Genomic DNA, 18,537 nt, shown 5'->3' on the forward strand with positions numbered 1-18,537 from the left:
AGAAATAACTTTGGCATGTCTTTAAAATCCACTTAAATTAAAAAGGAAATGATAATTTGTTGGTATTTACGAGAATCAGATTTGAATGCTGTGTTTGCTGTAGGCCAGATCTTCAAATGGTGAAAATTCAAGTTCATAAATCTGTACCCATTTAACCCTTTTAAGTTCATATGAGGGTTAGGCTTTAAACATTTTTCTAATGAAGATGAGAGCCAAAACATTATTCTGAACATTTAAATATAACCCTACAAGTGTTTGCTGTCTATGCTGATAAACTGCGTGTGTGCTCACATGCATGCAAGCTTGTAAAAGTGTACATGTGGATGCGTACAACAATTATCAGCGGAACACTATTTCTGTATACGGTAGTAGTCCGTTATCATCAAAGACTACCTGCACGAAGTCAACAGTGTAAGAAATCGTTCGGTCTGAATAAAGGTAAAGCAACAGGACACTATTGTTTTCTATCCAATCTTTATTTTAATAAAAAATGCCAGGGCATTTTTCTGACATGTATCTTTCTCACACTTTTTTTTCCTAGTTTCTCTAGTTTCTCTCGAGGCCATTAAGGATCCATAAGGATCCATTGCTGCCAGGAACCTCTGCCCCTTTTTGATTTGGTGACTAATTAGTCAATTGCAGATTTAAGTGTAAGCTATCTAATGCATACTGTTTATCAATCCATTCAGGAGGACTACAAATCAAACCAAACTACATCTTTAATAGCTAAATTACTCTTCCTTTGCAACTACAATTCAGGTCTTATTAGCAGCAGGAGTTAATGAGAAAAGTCACACCCGTTTAACTTCACATCAGGATACCTGATTGTGCCACTACTTACTGGTGTGGCTGCTTTGTTCTAGTGCATTACCTACAGATATCTAATTTAATAATTAAATATCAGATGTGAAATACTGTTACATTGGTATGAATCTGATACAGAGAAACACAGGCATATTCCAAGATAGCACGTGGCACCACGCTGAGGTTCATGTGATTTTCTTTTAAAAAGAAAATAAAACAATGAATGCAACCAAATTGCCAAAGTTGTTTCTCTTTCCCATTTCTGATGTCTCCAGGGACTAAGCACAAAACTATGCTGGAAGCTCGGAATGGAAGTGGAACCATAAAAGCCTTTCCCCGGGCAGGCGTAAAAGGCAAAGGACCTGTGAATAAAGGAAACACAGGCCTTCAGAACAAAACATTTCACTGTGAAATATGTGATGTGCACGTAAACTCTGAGACACAACTGAAACAGGTACTCAGCTAGCTTGCAGAGTGTGAATCCTTGGCTGTTCTTTGTTTTCATGGTGATAAAGTACCAACATGACAATCAGCATGTGTCAGTCTAACAGTTCACATCCAAGTGGAGCTTACAGATTTTGCCCTTTGTGCTTGTCTTTCACGCTGTATGTTTTGGTTTGGGTACGATTTTCCCTCGCACAGAATATATTTTCTCAAAAGCTCTTAATTATATATATGGCTGAAAGAGTTATAGAAGCTGTAAACTGCAACGTGTTACAACTGTCTTTAGACTGCTATAATTGCCATGAGCTGATAAACCCTGCCATTTAGCGTGCTGCATGATATTTGCCTTGACAAAGATGTGGAGGTGGGTGCAGCCAGTATTTTCACAAAACACTGAATAACCTGCTTTGAAATGTTGGATGGAGAGGATTTGTAATTTTTTTTTTTTTATCAGTGTTAGTCTGTAACTGAGAAGCTTGACCTCTAAATTGCAATTACACTAAGTTATGTTCAGTCATTCTTCAGATGAACAAAACCTTTGTTCTGAAAAACACTTAGTTTAATTCCATAGGCCTTTTGGAATTAAATACTTGTTAAGCAACGTTACAAAAATAAAGATAAATTCTGTAATGGACAATAGCAATACTTGTCTTCTGCTTTCAGGAAAAATAAATGTCCAGTTCTTTGTCTTTTTTTTGTGAGAACTCTCTTGAGAATGAAAAGCAAAGTAAAAATATAGTTCTGAAAAAGGTCCCCTTACATCTAATACAGCAATAAAGTCTGTGTAGAAGGACTCTTGTAAAATCTCATAGATTTTATGAAAAAGATAATGGATTTTGTGTTTGTTTTTTTTCACTGTCACTTAGTCTGATATGTAACCATCTTTCAGCTGAAATCTTAAAAGGATGTCTAGGCTTCTTAGGGATTTAAACAATTTTGTGATCTTTTTTTTTTTCCCTCACCAAATAGGGGATGCTCTACTATCTAATGTTCTTCCAAAACTTTCTATCAACAGTGGATTGAATTTTATGGGTGCTTTATAGAGATAGGGAGGAATTTTTCAAAGGCTTCTATCTTTGACCTGATTCAGGTCTTGTTTAAGTTAACAAAGGTGACTATAGTGGAAGCAGAGTTGAACTGAGCACTGTTGGAAATCACAGTCCCAATATGCGATGCACAAAGGATCATTCAAATTGGAATAGACCTTACTCCCATTTGTTATTGAATTAGTCAAAGTAATGCTGTTGTGGAGAGCAGTAGCCTTCAGTATTGGAGCAACCTTGTGTAAAGCAGAAGCTGAAACGATCTATTAAGGAAATTTCACTAATTTTTTTTTTTCCCCTCCATATGTATTTTAACAGCACATAAGCAGTAGAAGGCACAAAGACAGAGCTGCTGGGAAGCCACCTAAACCTAAATACAGCCCATACAACAAACTCCAAAAGGGAACACATCCTCTAGGGGTAAGACAATCACCTTTTTATTTTACTTTTATTTTAACCCTGCTGGGTAGGGTTTTCAGAAAATGTGAGTGGAAAAACATTTAAAATGAGAGGAACGGTGCAAGCCATGGGAGTATACGAGCGTCTGAATGAGCCCATGGAAGCCTACAAGGGACTTTTTATATACTTTGATGGGTGTGGACTACAACTCATGGGTCCTCGTTTTTTGTAGCTACTCCCAATAACCTTAGAAAAGAAGCTTGTTTCAAAGGTCATTAGAGAGCAACAGACGAAAGAAACATACAGATGTCAAACAGGATTTTTCCAGGTTTCACCAAGGACGATAGTGATGAAATGACTAAATAAAACTCTATAAAACATAAAACCTTTATTCTATCCTTATTTAGAAAATTATTCAGATAACAATTGAAACAATTAAAAAAATCCATCTCTCATTTCATTCCACTCAGTTTCAGGATGTTCTTGTCACATTTTCGACTGCCAGCATAAACTATCCGAGAGATAGTTGTTACTAGCTTCAAAAGCTGAGAAAAAGGTTTACTTTTTAATAAAAAACCCTGCTAGGATCCTGCCATTAGTTAAAAAACAGCTTAAATTGTGGGTGGGATAGCGAAACATCCGACATTTATCTCCATCAGATAAACCGCATGATTGTTTCATGTGCCATGGTGTTTTGTAAGGGTTTATAGATGGTTTTTTTGGGGGGAGGATGTTGATTCATCGGCCTCATAGAGATTAGCCCCTTATTCCTTGACCATCTTCTCTCATGCGGGCAGAATACGGAGCTTTTTTCTTTGAAAACGAAGTTCTCTCTAAGTTCAGTTAAAGCTCTTTTTTTGTTGGGGCAGCCCTCATGAGTAGTATATTCATGCACAACTCAGTTGGGTAGGAGCTTTCCTAGATGTTGTAGCATAATGCATTACACCCTCCTGGTAGATCCACTAGTAGCGAAATAGGGTTTTTCAATAGTCTACCGGAAGACCAAGGTCTCTAATGCATATAAGCTATATTGAAAGGAATATAAAATATGTAATTAGGTAAGTAGAATATGGCATCACTAAAGCCTCTCTGACAGGATTATTATTCCTTTAGGAAATTCATTGTTTCCCAGGGGATGAAAATAACTATTACATTACTGTAGCTGGTGTGCGCAGTTCTCTATTTGCCAATTTATGTAATGGTGATTTCTGAGGACTCTAGCCAAGGATCAAGGCCATTTAGTTGCTGCATAGACAAATAAAGCCAATGTGTCCTTTTCCTGCTCCCTCATTCCCAATTGGTCACAATATACAAGTCAGGCCAGAGGTGAACAAAGAGATAAAGGGGATTTAAGAAGGAGAGACAGGGTTACCAATAAATGAGCAGATACCCATAGTAGAATGGAGGCTACACTGAGAAAGGATAAGAACAGTTCTCCATTTAGTCTTTTTGGTTTTGAATAGAAAAAATGCCAAAACTGCTGTCACTTGAAATGCAGAATGGCATAGCAACAAGCCAAAGGTTTGCTAATTTTACTTTGAATGTAAATGTTTTTGATGAGGTGTAGACTTGTTCTTTACTCTCTGTTAATTTTTCAAGTCATTTACTGTCCCTTAGTTTATTTCATTGGAAAGGAAACGAATAATGGCTACTCTTAATGTTGACCTGTGTGTTAATTAGTACTCGCAGAGAGGTTTGAAATGAAGGTGCAACATACTGTATATACTGAATATTACTAGTTTTGCAGCTATCTTGAAATCATAACCATGTTCATAAATTAAGTGAAAAGCTATCTAACTTCATTAAAGTTCCTGGTAACTCCAAGAATGGGAAGGTAGTCCTAGCCTTTTAATGTAAAGTCATGTATGATCTTTGTTCTTCATGACAAAAACTGTATAAGCATTACCAGGGTTTTTTTCTACAGAAGTTAGAAAAAGCACATCCTACATTTTCGTAGCTTTTCTAGAGCAAAAACTTTCCAATGCCGTGTTTTCAATATCATTTGTACCGCTTTGTCTAGTCTAGTTTTGCATGCTTCAGAGAAAGCTTTGTGAATGCCCACAATACTTTCAGAGTTTAAGAAATCTTGTAATGTTGGGACTTACTTGATTCTTCCATAATCAACAAATGTCCCATATGTATAAAATACTGCACTGGAGAGAAAGAGGTTATCAGGCGTCTGAGAATCCAAACTTTCTGCAATAAAATAGCGCTTACGGAAAACATCCTTAACTGGGAATTCTAGACCACAATCAGAACCCTGTTGTTTTGGGCTGGGGATTTTTTGTTCTTTGTACTCAGTACTTTTTTTTTTTTTTTTTTTTTTGGGGGGGGGGGGGGGAGGTTCTTGTCTGTTCTAAACAGGGCTGAAAAAACTCAATTAAAAAATGTAAGGAAGGAGGAAAAAATCAAATGCTTGGCAAGGGAACAAAACAGCTTGGATCAATGGGTGTAAAACTGATCAAGGAAAAGATCAGATCATCGCTTTTCATAGGCACCGTGAGGAATTTTGTATATAGCATCCATTATGTCCTCTGTTAAGAGAATTACAGAACCTGGTCTCCTCTGAATATCTCTCCCAGAGCTTTAAAACACCTTGAGGCCAGCAGAGTTGCCAATGGGTATTAAGACAAGTCAAAGTCCTGTGTCCATCTGGCTGGTAACAAAACAACAGATTCTTTGGAACATGGTGATAGTGTAATGATGAAACTCGCTGATGGTTCATGCCAGACTACTCCTGTCATTACTTTCTGACTATTCACTCACCAAGGTACTGTTGAGTGGAAACTATCAGACTGATATAGTGCAAGTTAATAATCTGAAAGCCCCTTTCAATTCAAGGATGAGAAATTGGGGTTCCCTGTGAGTGAGAAGTGTCCGTACTTACACCAAGATTTACCACAGCATGGTACGTACGTTCACATTCCGCATATTCAATACCAAATATTCAGGTTTATGTTCTTTGCAAAGGGCCTCAGGTCATGCCATGACACAGACCCAATGAAAGTCCATCAGAGCCAATGGGAACTTTTCTTTATCAGTAGATGAGGTTTCTATTCTTACAGTTACAAAAGTTAATACAAAAGTATTCTTAGTTACAAAGCCAGAACAACAAAGGTATTCAGGCTCCTGGATTCTGATTAGAAACTTGAAATCCCATTGACATCTGCAGAAATCTATATAGACTACTCCGATGTTCATTTGTGTGCATGCCAAATGTAAATTCTCTTAAATAATAATGGACCTCTGTGAGTATTTTCAATCAGTCTGGGAAAAGCTTGAGTTTATTTTGGGGTTTTTTTGTAACTCTAACTGAGGAGTTTTTCAAATTCTATTTGGTAGTGCACAAGATTCACGATTTCAACAGTTTTAAAGCAGAAGCCTCAATGACAGTAATAAAAATAACACAGTTTGGCACCACACTAAATGATATAGGCAAGAGTTTTTCATGACAACGTTTTAAAATATCTGCCATTTTTCACAGTCCTTGTAAGAATGAACAGTATCTTCGTAAAAAAAAATTGAAGACACATCAACATGGGCAGGACCCATAGAATTCACCATCTATTTGAACATATGAAACATTAGGAGAGTTTCATAACCAGTGCAAGATAAACACTGTTTATTTGCCTGTTATTAGAGGCAGGAGCTAATAAAGAGGAGCTAGCTGGAGATCTTAATTATAAGTAGAACTTGTATCCCAATGATAAAACCAAAAGTATCTTCTTAGCCAGACCAGGGAACGGGATGTGTTTTCATTCTGCTCTGGTCTCTATCATAAAGCTGTCCAGATGGAGGTCTTTTAATTGCTGGCTAATTCTTCTTTATTTAATTCTTGCAGGGTACATGCAGCTTTACTTTAGTGCAGATTGCCCAGCCCCTTTTTAGGTTTGCTTTGATTTCTAATCTCATCTTAAATTATGAGTCTCAGTGATAAGGCATGAACACTGAAACTCTTTGTCCCCAACCAAATCCTGCTCACCCTTGTCCAACGTGCGAGATCGTATCTCCTGTTGCAAGCCTGCAGCGCATAGAGTCCGTAGCCACTACAAGGCCTCTCTTACTTGATTTTGCACTTATAATCTTAAGTCAAGCTCCCTGTCGTGTAGCTAATATGAACAAATTATGTCTCTCTGTTTGTTTGTTTTCTCTCTTCCCCACAGGTAAAATTAGTATTTTCAAAGGAACCTTCAAAGCCGATGGCTCCACGAATCTTACCAAATCCGCTAGCAGCTGCAGCAGCAGCTGCTGCTGTGGCTGTGAATTCCCCCTTCAGTCTTCGCACAGCCCCAGCAGCCACCCTTTTCCAGACTTCAGCACTTCCTCCAGCACTCCTACGACCAGCTCCAGGGCCTATACGGACCACCCATACTCCCGTGCTGTTTGCTCCTTACTGAACTCCAAACAGGAATTAATTGTACTGCAATAATTTTTCAAATCAAAACAAACAAACAAACAAAAAAAGAAAATCAAGAACATTGAACTATGCAGTGTTTATTTATAGTTTAAAGTATATATGAAGAGCCAGGACTTTTGATAGAGAACTGAACAAATTCTAAAAGGGGGAATGGGCAGTATTTTCTCCAGATGAGAACATTCCTCTTGAGTATTGATCGTTTTAGAACTGATCTCCAGCATTGACTTGTAGTGACATATAAAACTTACGAAGCCTTTTGACTGTGCTTTTTGGCACATATTTCCCTGCAATGTCTTTCCTGCTTTATGAAACAACTTACAAATTTGTCTAAAGGGCATTAACTGGTTCCAATGTACATAAAATACTTTATTCTGTAGATTAAAGAAGAACGAAAAAAAAAGAAACACTGTGAATAGTAGTACCCTTACCAATCCTCCTGCCAAATCAGCAGTTACTGGGTATTTATCTGAACAAAAGTAGATACAATAGATGTCTTGTAAAACAGTAGTATTGTGTCTCTATCTATGCCACTAGGTTTCTAACTGAGTTGCAAAAGATAAAATGAAAAAATTATGTCACTTTGGTAAGTAGTCAAAAAACAATGACAAAAACGTGGAGCTGTTCCTGGTGAGAAAAATTGTTTTCCTCACCCGTAGAAGAATGGGCGTGAAGATAATCTATGGTTAGGGCAAAGTAAATGATAAAGACGATTTAGTGGGGAAAAAAAAGATATTCCAGATGCTGTACACAGAATAGGTCAAACATATTTAGCTGAGAACGTATGTGTACAGTGTGTGTATATTCAAAAGGTGTAATACATACAGGATAGATCAATGTTTAAGGCATGCCAGTGGACAGCAAAAAATACACTCTTGTCGTGAAACAGGCCTGACACTTTAGTGTTGAGCAGAGAGAAGACACAAATGGGTTATGCGTAGTCATAACTAGCAAATGAAAAGCAGGAGAGAAATCCTGGCCTCATTTAAGTCAGTGTAAGGTTCCTTCTGACTGCAGTGTAGCCAGAATTTCATCCCAAGATCGGCACATATTCTTTTTATATCACACCAGTGGGAGTGTCTGTAGATACAGGTAACATTTTTTGCAATAGGCTTAGTCTTAGAAACAGATTTATTCTCTTGTTTTATTTCCTACTGATGTGATATAAAATGTCTTAAATACCTATAAAATGTAAAGAGCAACACATGAGATACGTATTGCGAGATAACTGCACATTGTGGGTTTGGAACAAATACAACCTTTAGGATCTGAAGGGACCCTTGAATTCTGTAGCTGACCTTTATGGACAGCTTAAAGCCTTATATATTTACTGTGAGGCTTAAAGGGGTTGACTGTGTCCCTTTAAAGTAAGATTTATCAGGGGTATATATAGATATATTGTATATATGTTAGAGTAAGAAAAATAACTTATAAACAGAAAATCTACTATATAATTATATAACCATTGAGTTTCACATGTGGGTCATTAAGTGGTAAGTAACAAACAGCAGAGAAAAAAAATAGACGTCTTGAATCTGATTCTTGCTGCCTGCTTTTTCCCATAGGGAGCTGAAAAGTATCTATTAATATTATGGAGTGCGCTGCTGAGTCACATGCGACCACTCTGATGTGTAGCTAAGTGAAATGCCTTCCATACATTTAGGAGGAATAAAATTTAAAAACATAATTTAAGTTTAGATGGGGAAATGATTTGGAAGATTTTATTAAAAGGTAGTAATGGAAAATATTGACCATGTGGTTGCTATATAATACTGCCTGTGGTTAATATGGACAGATGGGATATACAGAGGATGGGAATATACAGCACTTTTGACTTGCAGTTCATCAGTGAGCCTTCCATATACATTGGTATTTGCCATTTTTTAAACCTCTCTGCATTTAGATTTTATATTAAAAAAATATAAAAAGAGAGAAAGAAGAGGTTCCATGGATGTCTGTGTCCAAAGAATTCCAAAGAGATGCATTTATTTATCTAGAGATATTAAGATAAGTTCTATATTATGTATTTGTATTTCATCCAGTTTATTTGCAAACGTTTGTGCCTTGAAATGAAATGGGCTTTTGGTTATATTTAATTCACTCCTATGTAGCCATGAAAAAGACGAGATGGTGATTTCAGGGCTGGTTATTAGCTGGATTGCTTTGGCCCAATTTCCAAAACAAGAAGAGTATGAGTAAGTTCCTGAAGCCAAGTTTAGGCACCTAAATAACTAGGGGCTGACATTTAAAAGGGCTCCCTACTCTACAGCTCCCAGTAAAGAGGCAGTAAACAGGCCAGCCTTCAAAACCTGCACCTAACACTCAATTTAGAAAATGTTTCCTTTTATTTGGGTACATAAATATAGTGTAGTAAGGTTCAACTCCTCTTTGCAAAATCTTGGCCTTGGTCTTTTAAGCCTGCTTTCAGCCTCCCATCTTTTTGCAGAAGTTGTAGTGCCATTGCCAGCTGTGGTCAGATTCCTCCTGCAATAGGGCACCAGTTTTCAAGCTGTGCTGCATGAACCACCATTTATCTCCAGAGCCTTTTGTAATAGCCTGTGTAAGTAAGCACTCGCTAAATGAGCGAAGGAGGACTGGCATTTTGGGGAGGGAGAAGGTCTGAGCAGGCAATCTTTTCCCCATGAAAAACACGCAGATGGGAAAAGGGGAGAGCCATAAATATCCTGTAGGCTCTCACGCACAGCCTTCTGGTGCACGGACACCTACTGTACATCCTGCCGTGTTGTTGTGATGCCGTCAAAATTGACAGGCTGATCCTTGTCAAAATGTGGCCTGTGGCATGTATGGAGGCACAGTACTAAGGGCAGAGCTAATACAAATTTTGCTAGAAATAAAGAGAGTGTCATTCCAACTACTTACATCAGCTAATTTGCAATGACACCTTCAGTTTTCTTGGACCTCTTTTGTCACAGTGCTCTATGGAACAAGTTTTTGTTCACCAAGTCTCTTTTAAATTTCAGCTGTAAACAACAAACTCAATTCTTTTTATGTCTCTTACTCACTACCTAATAAAGGATAAAGCCTAAATGTTAGAACGTATAGTGGATTTTCTGTGCCTTGCTGTTCCACCCCGTCTTGGTCAGTAACAAGTCAACGTACCCGGGATGTCAGCGCAAGAGTTTTATATTTTATATATATATATATATCAAGGAAAATACTGGCACAGCAATCTGATGGGGCAAGGGGAGCTTCCAGTCAAGGGTATGCCCACAGCAGCTGACAAAGGAGCTAGCAAATAGAAGACACTTTACACCTACTTGTCAATACATCCAATATGGAGAGCACCATAAAAGAAAAACGTGTCATCATATTTCATATTACAGTAACACTCCAGGGCCAAGAGGAAGCCTAAAGCACAAGGAAACAGATCATTTCATCGAAGACAGAGTCACTCATTGGAATAACAGTGTGAAATCAGCCTGCAGGGAAATGGCTGGGTATGAACTCGGAAAAACAAATAGGTTCAGGGATGTTTTCTTAAATTCTATACAAAGCGTTAAAGAATGACTATTCTGTTCTGACCCGAAGAGATGGTATTTTTGTGGGAGGGATATATATATATATATTTATATTTTTACGCTATCTGCATTTTTCCAACTATCTCTGGCTTCAAACCTTTGTTCCGAAGGATCATCGTTGCTCTGAACCATGAAATCAGTTACCTTTTTGAAAGCTGCTGTAAAAGCTGATGTGAGAGGTCAGTAAGCAAATGGTATAAATATGATGATCTAAAATGAACTGGAAGAACAAAAAAATGAACTGGCCATGTCAAGGAATATTGTATTTGAAAAGTATACATCTTTATTTTAAGATAAATTAAAGTTATATAAAATTAAGAACAGCTAAATAAAGTTAAATATAACTAGAAGAACTACATCTGTCATTTTAGTACTGGAATGTTACAATTGGCTCTGTATTTTAAAAGATGAAGACTTTTTAGGTGCTGAATCAATGCAAGGATGCTATGGGTAAATTTAAGGTCTCACACTCATTATCTTCCAGTTATACGAGGAATACCGTAGCTGAATGGACCTGCCCGTAGTCACTTCTGTTCTAATCCCCAAAGATACAGTAGAGTTTTGGCCTGATATTCCATGAAAGCTGAAATCACGCTTCTTAGGAGCCCCCGCTTCTGCCTTCTGCTCCCAGTAAACACATAGTTTTTAGACTCTCTTCAAAGCATCTTGGGGAATTTTAGTCTCAATATCTCTCATTTTTTTATAAAATAAATGCAATTTTATGAACGTAAGACCAACATTGAGGAGGAAGACCTGAAAAGCTTTCTTCACAATTACAACATATATATGAAGCACAGATACCCAAATTGTTTGGCTGCACAAATCTCTTTGACAACATGTGAAGTCGGAAGCCTAAACAGCTTTATAAGGAATCTGTTCTTTTTATTAACATAGGTGCCTGAATTTCCATTTTTAAAATTGACTTCAGCACAGTTCAGGTTTCAGGGCTCTAGGCACCTAAAGCTCACAGAAAATAACCATGGGCTTCCTATTTACCTAGATGCATGTGAAAATGTGAGCCTATGCTATGTAAAATATTACAGATTTATTTTACATTACACCTTCCCCTGTTCTCATTGTTTATCTGTAAGCACCATTGCTTCAGTGCCAGGGAATCATACAGAAGCTTCTGTGCTGGGATCCAGCGTGTGACTGAAAGAAATAGAAATACTGATGAATCCTATTTTAAACTAGTTGAAATCTCAAACACACAGTTAAGGGTTTAGCCAAGGACGAGAGCTTTGTGCCCTCTCACACCTACAGGTTTATTAAAATTCAGGACCATTTAGGAGTAAATGTAACTATCTGGAGGATGGTTATTATATAGCCTGATCTGAAATGTCAGGGTCTGAAAGCGTCTGTGCTCCAGACTGAAATTAAGAATACTGTGAAGACCATAATGCTCTTAACCCTGGGACTCCTGAAAGCAGTTGCAAAGATCTTTGACTTCAGTAGAGGGAATTGTTTGCCCTGAGTGCCTGAGGCTTTTTGCACTCATGCTGTGTACTGCAATTAGGTGTCATTCAACTCTGATTCAGTATTGATATATTGATAAAGAAACTTGGCTGAGCCTGAAACATGATTAGTGGCTGTCTAGTTCCTGTGATCAGCTTCATGCTGAGATGATGCTTGGGTGATGAAGTAAGAAGAGTCAAAAGAGTCAATGTAAAGAAACCGGTAAACTAATTTGATCCCTTTTCCTTGGGCAATGTTCTTACATGGAACTCGTGTTCCTGGATAAAAAATAGGGACCTTGAAGGTCATGAGGTCTTAACTTTAAAAGTAATTTTGATGAGAAAGATGATGAGAAAGAACCCAGAAGACTTTCTTCGGCTTAGGTACTTCAGTGACTTTGAAGCAATGGTCTTCACACTAGTCACACTGTCAGCACACTGACATTCATGCTGTTCACAACAGAAGTTGAATATTTCACACCCATCATTAGAAACCAGTATAGTTACTAATATTCGTTGCATAGGCATTGGACACTAAATACAGGACACAAGAATTTTCTTTGGAAACCCATGCATTCATGTCTGTTCATACCAGCCATAATATCACTGCATCTCATCAATACCTAAGTCTCCAGAAAGGATGTCCACATTTTTTGTTTTCATTACCATTTGATTTTTCTTCTACATTTCTTTATTCATAGGTTTGTCTCTCGTATGAACAAACAGGATCCATAAGTTTAAAGATGCACTTAAGAAGTTGGTATTCATCGAGCCTCCTGTTGGATCATGTGATCAGAGTCAATAAATTGAATAAAAAATTTAAAGCGGCAGTGCCATAGTAATAGAAATACATTATGAATAGAGAGCATATGTATATACTGTGCTCTTTCGTAATCTAGTCAGAATTTTATGACACAGACAGCTCTTCAGTCTTTCACAGTTTTCCGAAATGTTCTTCTTTGGGGATTCTTCAAAGGTTTAATTAAATGTAAATGTTATTTCTTATGTTCAGTAACAATAGCTACGTATTTCTGAGTGCAAAGGCAACAGCAAAAAGGATAAAAACCATAAACCATTTTCTCACTGCAAATGCCTGCAGCATTTGTTAACAGCTTCAGTCCTTTCTCTGCTGGCGGCTGGTGGCTGGCATTTGCCGTGGGAACAGTTCTCATTGACACGTGTATCAGGTGAAAATTGCTCAAAACACAGTCTGCCAAGTGCATTCTTTTGGGGCACAACAAAGTGGGAGATGATAGCATATGGGCAAAGCTATGCCTTTATAACAGCCTGTTATAACTCCCACAAAACTGTCTGGTGGCTTGATGGGGAGAGGCAGCACCCCCACAGGTTCCTAATGTGGTCATTCTGTCATATTTGTAACACCGAGGAGGCCAATTTGAAAAAAAATCCTGATTTGAGGATTTTTTTTCCAAGTGCCTCAGTTTGGGGGATAGTGCCCTCCCTCCCCAAGTGTAATCCTTCTTTTTTAGACATATTTTCAATGTAGTCTTGTCCATGACATTATTGCCAGTCAAACTGCTGCCCAAATTTGTCCATCAGAATAAAACCATGAAAGTAAGTTTCGGTACCTAGAAGGAGCACCTGAGAACAAAAAATAAAAATGTAACGAGCCTCACGTTGGGTCATACTTGTTTTACTTCCTTGCAGTTGCCTAAGTCCTACCAGCTTGCTGAAATGTGGGTGTCAGTCCAAAAGAGAAGATCTATTTCTTTCTTCTACTGTTTTTATAGTTTTAGAAAGGGGATGGAAACAGCTATAGCTCTTTATCCAATGACTCACCCACTAAAACCTCCTTGTAGTTGATCAGACAAATGCCTGCACACCTATTGCCTTTCTGTACATACACAGCTCCTGTTTCCCTCCCATCCTGCTCCCAAATCACGTGTTTGGTGACTGTTCCAAGAGGATGGGATGCAGCAAGAAGCATTATAAAGGGAAAAAAAAACAAACCACGCACTTACTTATGGGGTGTATAATATGGTGTATGTATGTATAATAGTGGCATATGGGTGTATAATACGGGCGTTTAATATAGTACCCCTTTATTCCCTACAGTGATATAATCTAACCAAACATGTGGCTGGAGTTTTGCACTAAGCCCCTCATTACAGTATTGGCTGCTTTAAATGGTGACCACTGAAACCAACCTTGTTGGCTGTGCTACAGTTAAGCTTTCTCCCTTTCTGTGTAAGATTTTCTGTTCTCCTCTGGGGCATTTTGCATGGCAAGTGAATCCTTGGAAGAAAAGCTAGAGCTATTTTCATCTCCTTTACAAAGTTATGAAAAGCTGTAGGAAAATAAAAAAAAAGAAACTGGCCTTTCATGTTTTATTGATATCTACATTCCAGCTAACTGTCAGGAACTTCGCAGCTGCAGTAAATACTTTAGAAGCTTTTCAGTTCTGCTCCATAAGACAGGATGCAATGGATCTCTATTCCATGCAACAGATGTTTAATCCAGAGCAGTGTGCAAATCATCTACTCTATGCCACCAACTCACTGAAAACCTTAAACTTCAGTAAAAAAAGTCTCAATACCTACCAAGGCCCATTGAAAGCACTGGAGATGAAGAGCACACGTTACATGATGTGGTGTCAAAGAGCTGCCAGGAGGACATCCAGGTGGGTCCAACAGCTGTACTACATTAGGGCAAGAGAGGGTAATGGTTCGGGTAATTTAAAGTAGGGAATTTCCTTCTGAACCCTAATGTGAGAACAAGTCTAACCCCGACAAGTGCACTGCAACAACTGGGTAAGTTCGTTGGTATCGTTGAACAATATATTTTCAGCTATGGATGATCTCCAACACTGCAGTAAAAGACCTCAAACCTGAGCCCAAGTTATTCATCAGGACAATTAAATATTCTTCCTAGGCCTTATAGATAACTGGCATAAGCCCTTCATTTAGTGATACAATGCACATTTAAATAAGCGGGTACTAGGAGTACTGAAAGCTTCACAAAAACTGGCCCTGATCCATTCACGTTTCAGAAACACTGTAAATTCAGATGGCATTTTTATAAGTCCAAGAGTAAAATTTCATGGTCTGGTAGTTTGTAATAGTATAGACCGATAAATAGTCAATATGATGTCTCTAATTAAAAAAGGGTGGAGGGAGGTGAGTGGGGTAATTATACTTTGCTACTTAAACCCCTGATACCTGCCTGAGGCCTTTTACAGGTCAGAGTTATCGACCACATGGAAAAGGCAGTGGGCTAAAAAACAACTGTGTCTTCTCAAAGGTAAGTTACGTGAGACAAAATTATCAATATTTTAGTAATTTCTTTGTTAGGCAAGGATAGATTAATCGTTCCAGATTAGATTAAGTATTTGAGACAGTGACCCGTAAAAATGACTAAATTGGTACTATGAGGATTCTCACAACAATTTTGGAAGAAACTAACTGAATTGAGGGCTGCATGGATTATAGCATAAGAATCATTAGGGTAAGGAAAGAAAGTAGAAAGCTGTTCCTCAGGAGCAATTTTTAGGTTCTGTCTGGTTTCACTGGTGATTTTGCACACAGAAAAAAGCATGTACTCTGGAAATTTTTTGATAACACACATTAGGAGCTATCATCAATATAGAGAGAAAGATGATATTTTCCAGAAAGAATCAAATAACCTTGAGAACTGATATAATAGGAAAAAGCTGTAACTCAACAAGAAAGAAAGGGACAATCATGTATTTAGAATGTAATAACAAGTAGCTCTAAGAATTCAGCAGTTGGAAATAGCTGAAGAAGAGCGCAACCCACAGGCATTACCATTGGAGACAATGAATTATAAACTTGATACAGCTCTTTAAAAAACAAAACAAAAAAAAACCAAAAAAAAAAACCAGGCAGAAATGTTCATTGAGGTGTATTCTGCATTATTGCGCCAAAGAATAAAAAACTTGGTATTTTGATAACCTTTGGAAAAGAGTTGAGGGTAAGGAGAGAACCTAGTAGATGAGAAAATACTATAATAATATTTCTGTGCTTTGAATAAGGGGCAGAAGGCTGAGGGAGGGAGGGATTCAATTGCTCCCTAGACATCCTGGGATGGAAACAGTGGTAATCATTAGGAAGAGAAGAAAGCTATTCAAATTAAGAAAGTGTTCGAGCGTAAGCACATATAGAAATAAAATAAATGAGTTTATAAAACTCACGATTCGAAACTAACTGTCTGGAAATTGGAAGAAGTTTTTAAGTGTCAAAACACAGAAAAGGCGTCAAAAAGGTTCTAAGCAGGCAAAAACTGAGGGGGTCCTCAGGTGAGCTCTGTCCTGCTTACAAACGGGGCTCTGTGCTGTGTTTGCTGTGGCAGCAGCTCGCTGGGCACAATGAGCCAGTCAGCAGGTCTGTGCTGTTTTCTCTCCATGAGCATACTTAGTATGTCACCCCAAAAGATGTCAGTGACTTGACTTCATGGCTTGACGAGTCAGGGAGAGAAATATAAAGAAATACAGGGGTTGGCATTTCACGGAAAAAGACTTCTAAATCTTGCCTGGGGTCTGTTTCACCTATCTATTCACATAACAATAATCAGTCAGAAAATTAAGCGTTCCAAATCTGAGTGTAGGTAGATAGGTCTGATGGTGGCTTTTTGGACACTGTTAGCTGGTAAAATCTGTCACATTCTTGCTGAAATAGGATTCAGTATAGTTTTCCTAGACAATCTGATGTCAAAATATATCTACGACAATCAGTTGCTAAGCATAGTTCATGCTTTTAAAAATTCAGACAGATGAATGAAAATATTTAACAGTACTGAAAGCAAAAAAGATGTCTCCAGTTCACTGAATTCATGAATATATGCAGAGTTCAGCAACCACACTTTAATACAGCTAAACCTCTAAAGTGTTTCTTGTCTTTTATCTGGGGTGAGGACTGACTTAGGACTTTATATCTGAGCATCCCAAAGGGAGATGGAGGCCTGTGACAGAGTCCTTGCAACAAAATAAGAGGCTGAAGTCAAAGTGCGAGGCATCTTAGCAGCTCCCTCATTTCGGACTCCTCCCTGAGGTGGCCGAACCCTGTGAATTGTGTTCTTCAGTGTATGAGTCCTTATATGTTGTATGATTGTGCCGATTTGTTAAGGAGCCATTCAGTTAAGCAGTGAAGTTCCTAAAGTTCAGCAATAAAATACAGGTCTTTTTGCAGTTATGGGGCTGATTATGTGTCTGAGTCTTAGCACTTCGTATTCAGTTCAGGTTTTTAGGTAACAATTAGGTAAATAAATTGTCACTTGACATCTGCCTGTCTTTATTTTTTAAAATTTTCTCTTTACGGAAGTCACGGATATACCCCATTCACTGAGTGGGACTGGATATAAACTTCACGCTCTGGCACACTACATTCGTACTCTCCATTCAGTGCCACATTTTGCTATCAACAAAAAGGGGGGGGAAAAACCAAACACAACACACCAACCAACCAACCTGCCCCCCAAAAGAAAAGCCCAATACCCAAAACCGATGAGTCAAAGCTCAGTGATATGTTCAGTATGTTATTAGTCAATTTGGAATAGTCTTCCATATGAAGTGTGTTCCAAAATATTTTGCAGAATTAAAAGCTCTGTGTGACTACAGCACAAAAACATAATCCAAAATGTTTTGGCTAAAAAAGGAAGCCTTCTGTTTTCCTTACAACTGAGGCCAAAACAATTTTAATTTCTGGCTTCTTAATTAATGTTAAATACAGTTTAGACTGAGTTTCTCATCAAACAAATATTGCAACATTTGTAGATTTGCAGTTATTTAGTCCATTGTTTTATCTTTAATTTGAGCATCCTGAGTATGAGAGCAGTTAAATTCAAAGTCTTCATAGATTGTGCCATCTGTTAATGAAAATCTCTATTTCAGAGCTATGCAGAGCACAGTGGATAATTTTGTCATTTTACTATAGCTTGGCCACTTTTTTATTTATTTTTTCCTGTATTGGTGCCTAAAGACTCTGATTGTGATCATAAAATAGGAATTTAATTTTATGACAAAATAGGTAATGAAAGTTGTTTTCATTACACCCCAGCATAGACTGAGAAGCTTGTGCAATTTTTTTATGAGAAAAGAAAGAGACTGGCAGTCTGAAATATGAGATTCAAGTTCATCTGTTTGTTCTGATTCTGTCTGGAGACCTGAATTTGTGTTAGGACCTGGTTAAGGCTCCTAGGCACTAAAGCAGTTCCCTTACCCCCTACTTATCAGTTAAGCTGATTTATTGATTCCTTCATTACTATCCAAGTAGTGTAGATGTCTACGCCTCAATAGTTACCTTTCACTAAAATGCAGATTTAGGGAGTTGATACAGCTGCCCTCTATTAAAAGTCCACTGTAGGATGAGATGACTTGTGCCCTGGAAGTGCTTATTTTCACTGCAGACTAGAAAGGAAACCTTGGATAATAGATGAGAGGTAGAAAATTGTCTGAAATTGATGGA

The 18,537-nt window shown here is 37.9% G+C and overlaps 1 protein-coding gene across 3 annotated transcripts in view; it reads left to right on the forward strand.

The window, feature by feature from the left end:
* The window catches only part of ZNF385D (zinc finger protein 385D), a 443,449-nt gene extending 431,972 nt beyond the window's left edge, over positions 1 to 11,477 (forward strand). For all 3 annotated transcript variants that reach the window (XM_054189915.1, XM_054189916.1, XM_054189917.1), the window contains 3 exons: positions 1,080 to 1,258; positions 2,610 to 2,711; positions 6,854 to 11,477. In XM_054189915.1, coding sequence (XP_054045890.1) covers positions 1,080 to 1,258; positions 2,610 to 2,711; positions 6,854 to 7,087 — 515 coding nt within the window. In that variant the 3' untranslated portion in view covers positions 7,088 to 11,477. The remainder of the gene's footprint in view (positions 1 to 1,079; positions 1,259 to 2,609; positions 2,712 to 6,853) is intronic.
* The last annotated feature ends 7,060 nt before the right edge of the window (positions 11,478 to 18,537 follow it).

Source organism: Rissa tridactyla, chromosome 2 (assembly GCF_028500815.1).
Source record: "Rissa tridactyla isolate bRisTri1 chromosome 2, bRisTri1.patW.cur.20221130, whole genome shotgun sequence".
In the NCBI taxonomy this organism is placed as follows: domain Eukaryota; kingdom Metazoa; phylum Chordata; class Aves; order Charadriiformes; family Laridae; genus Rissa; species Rissa tridactyla.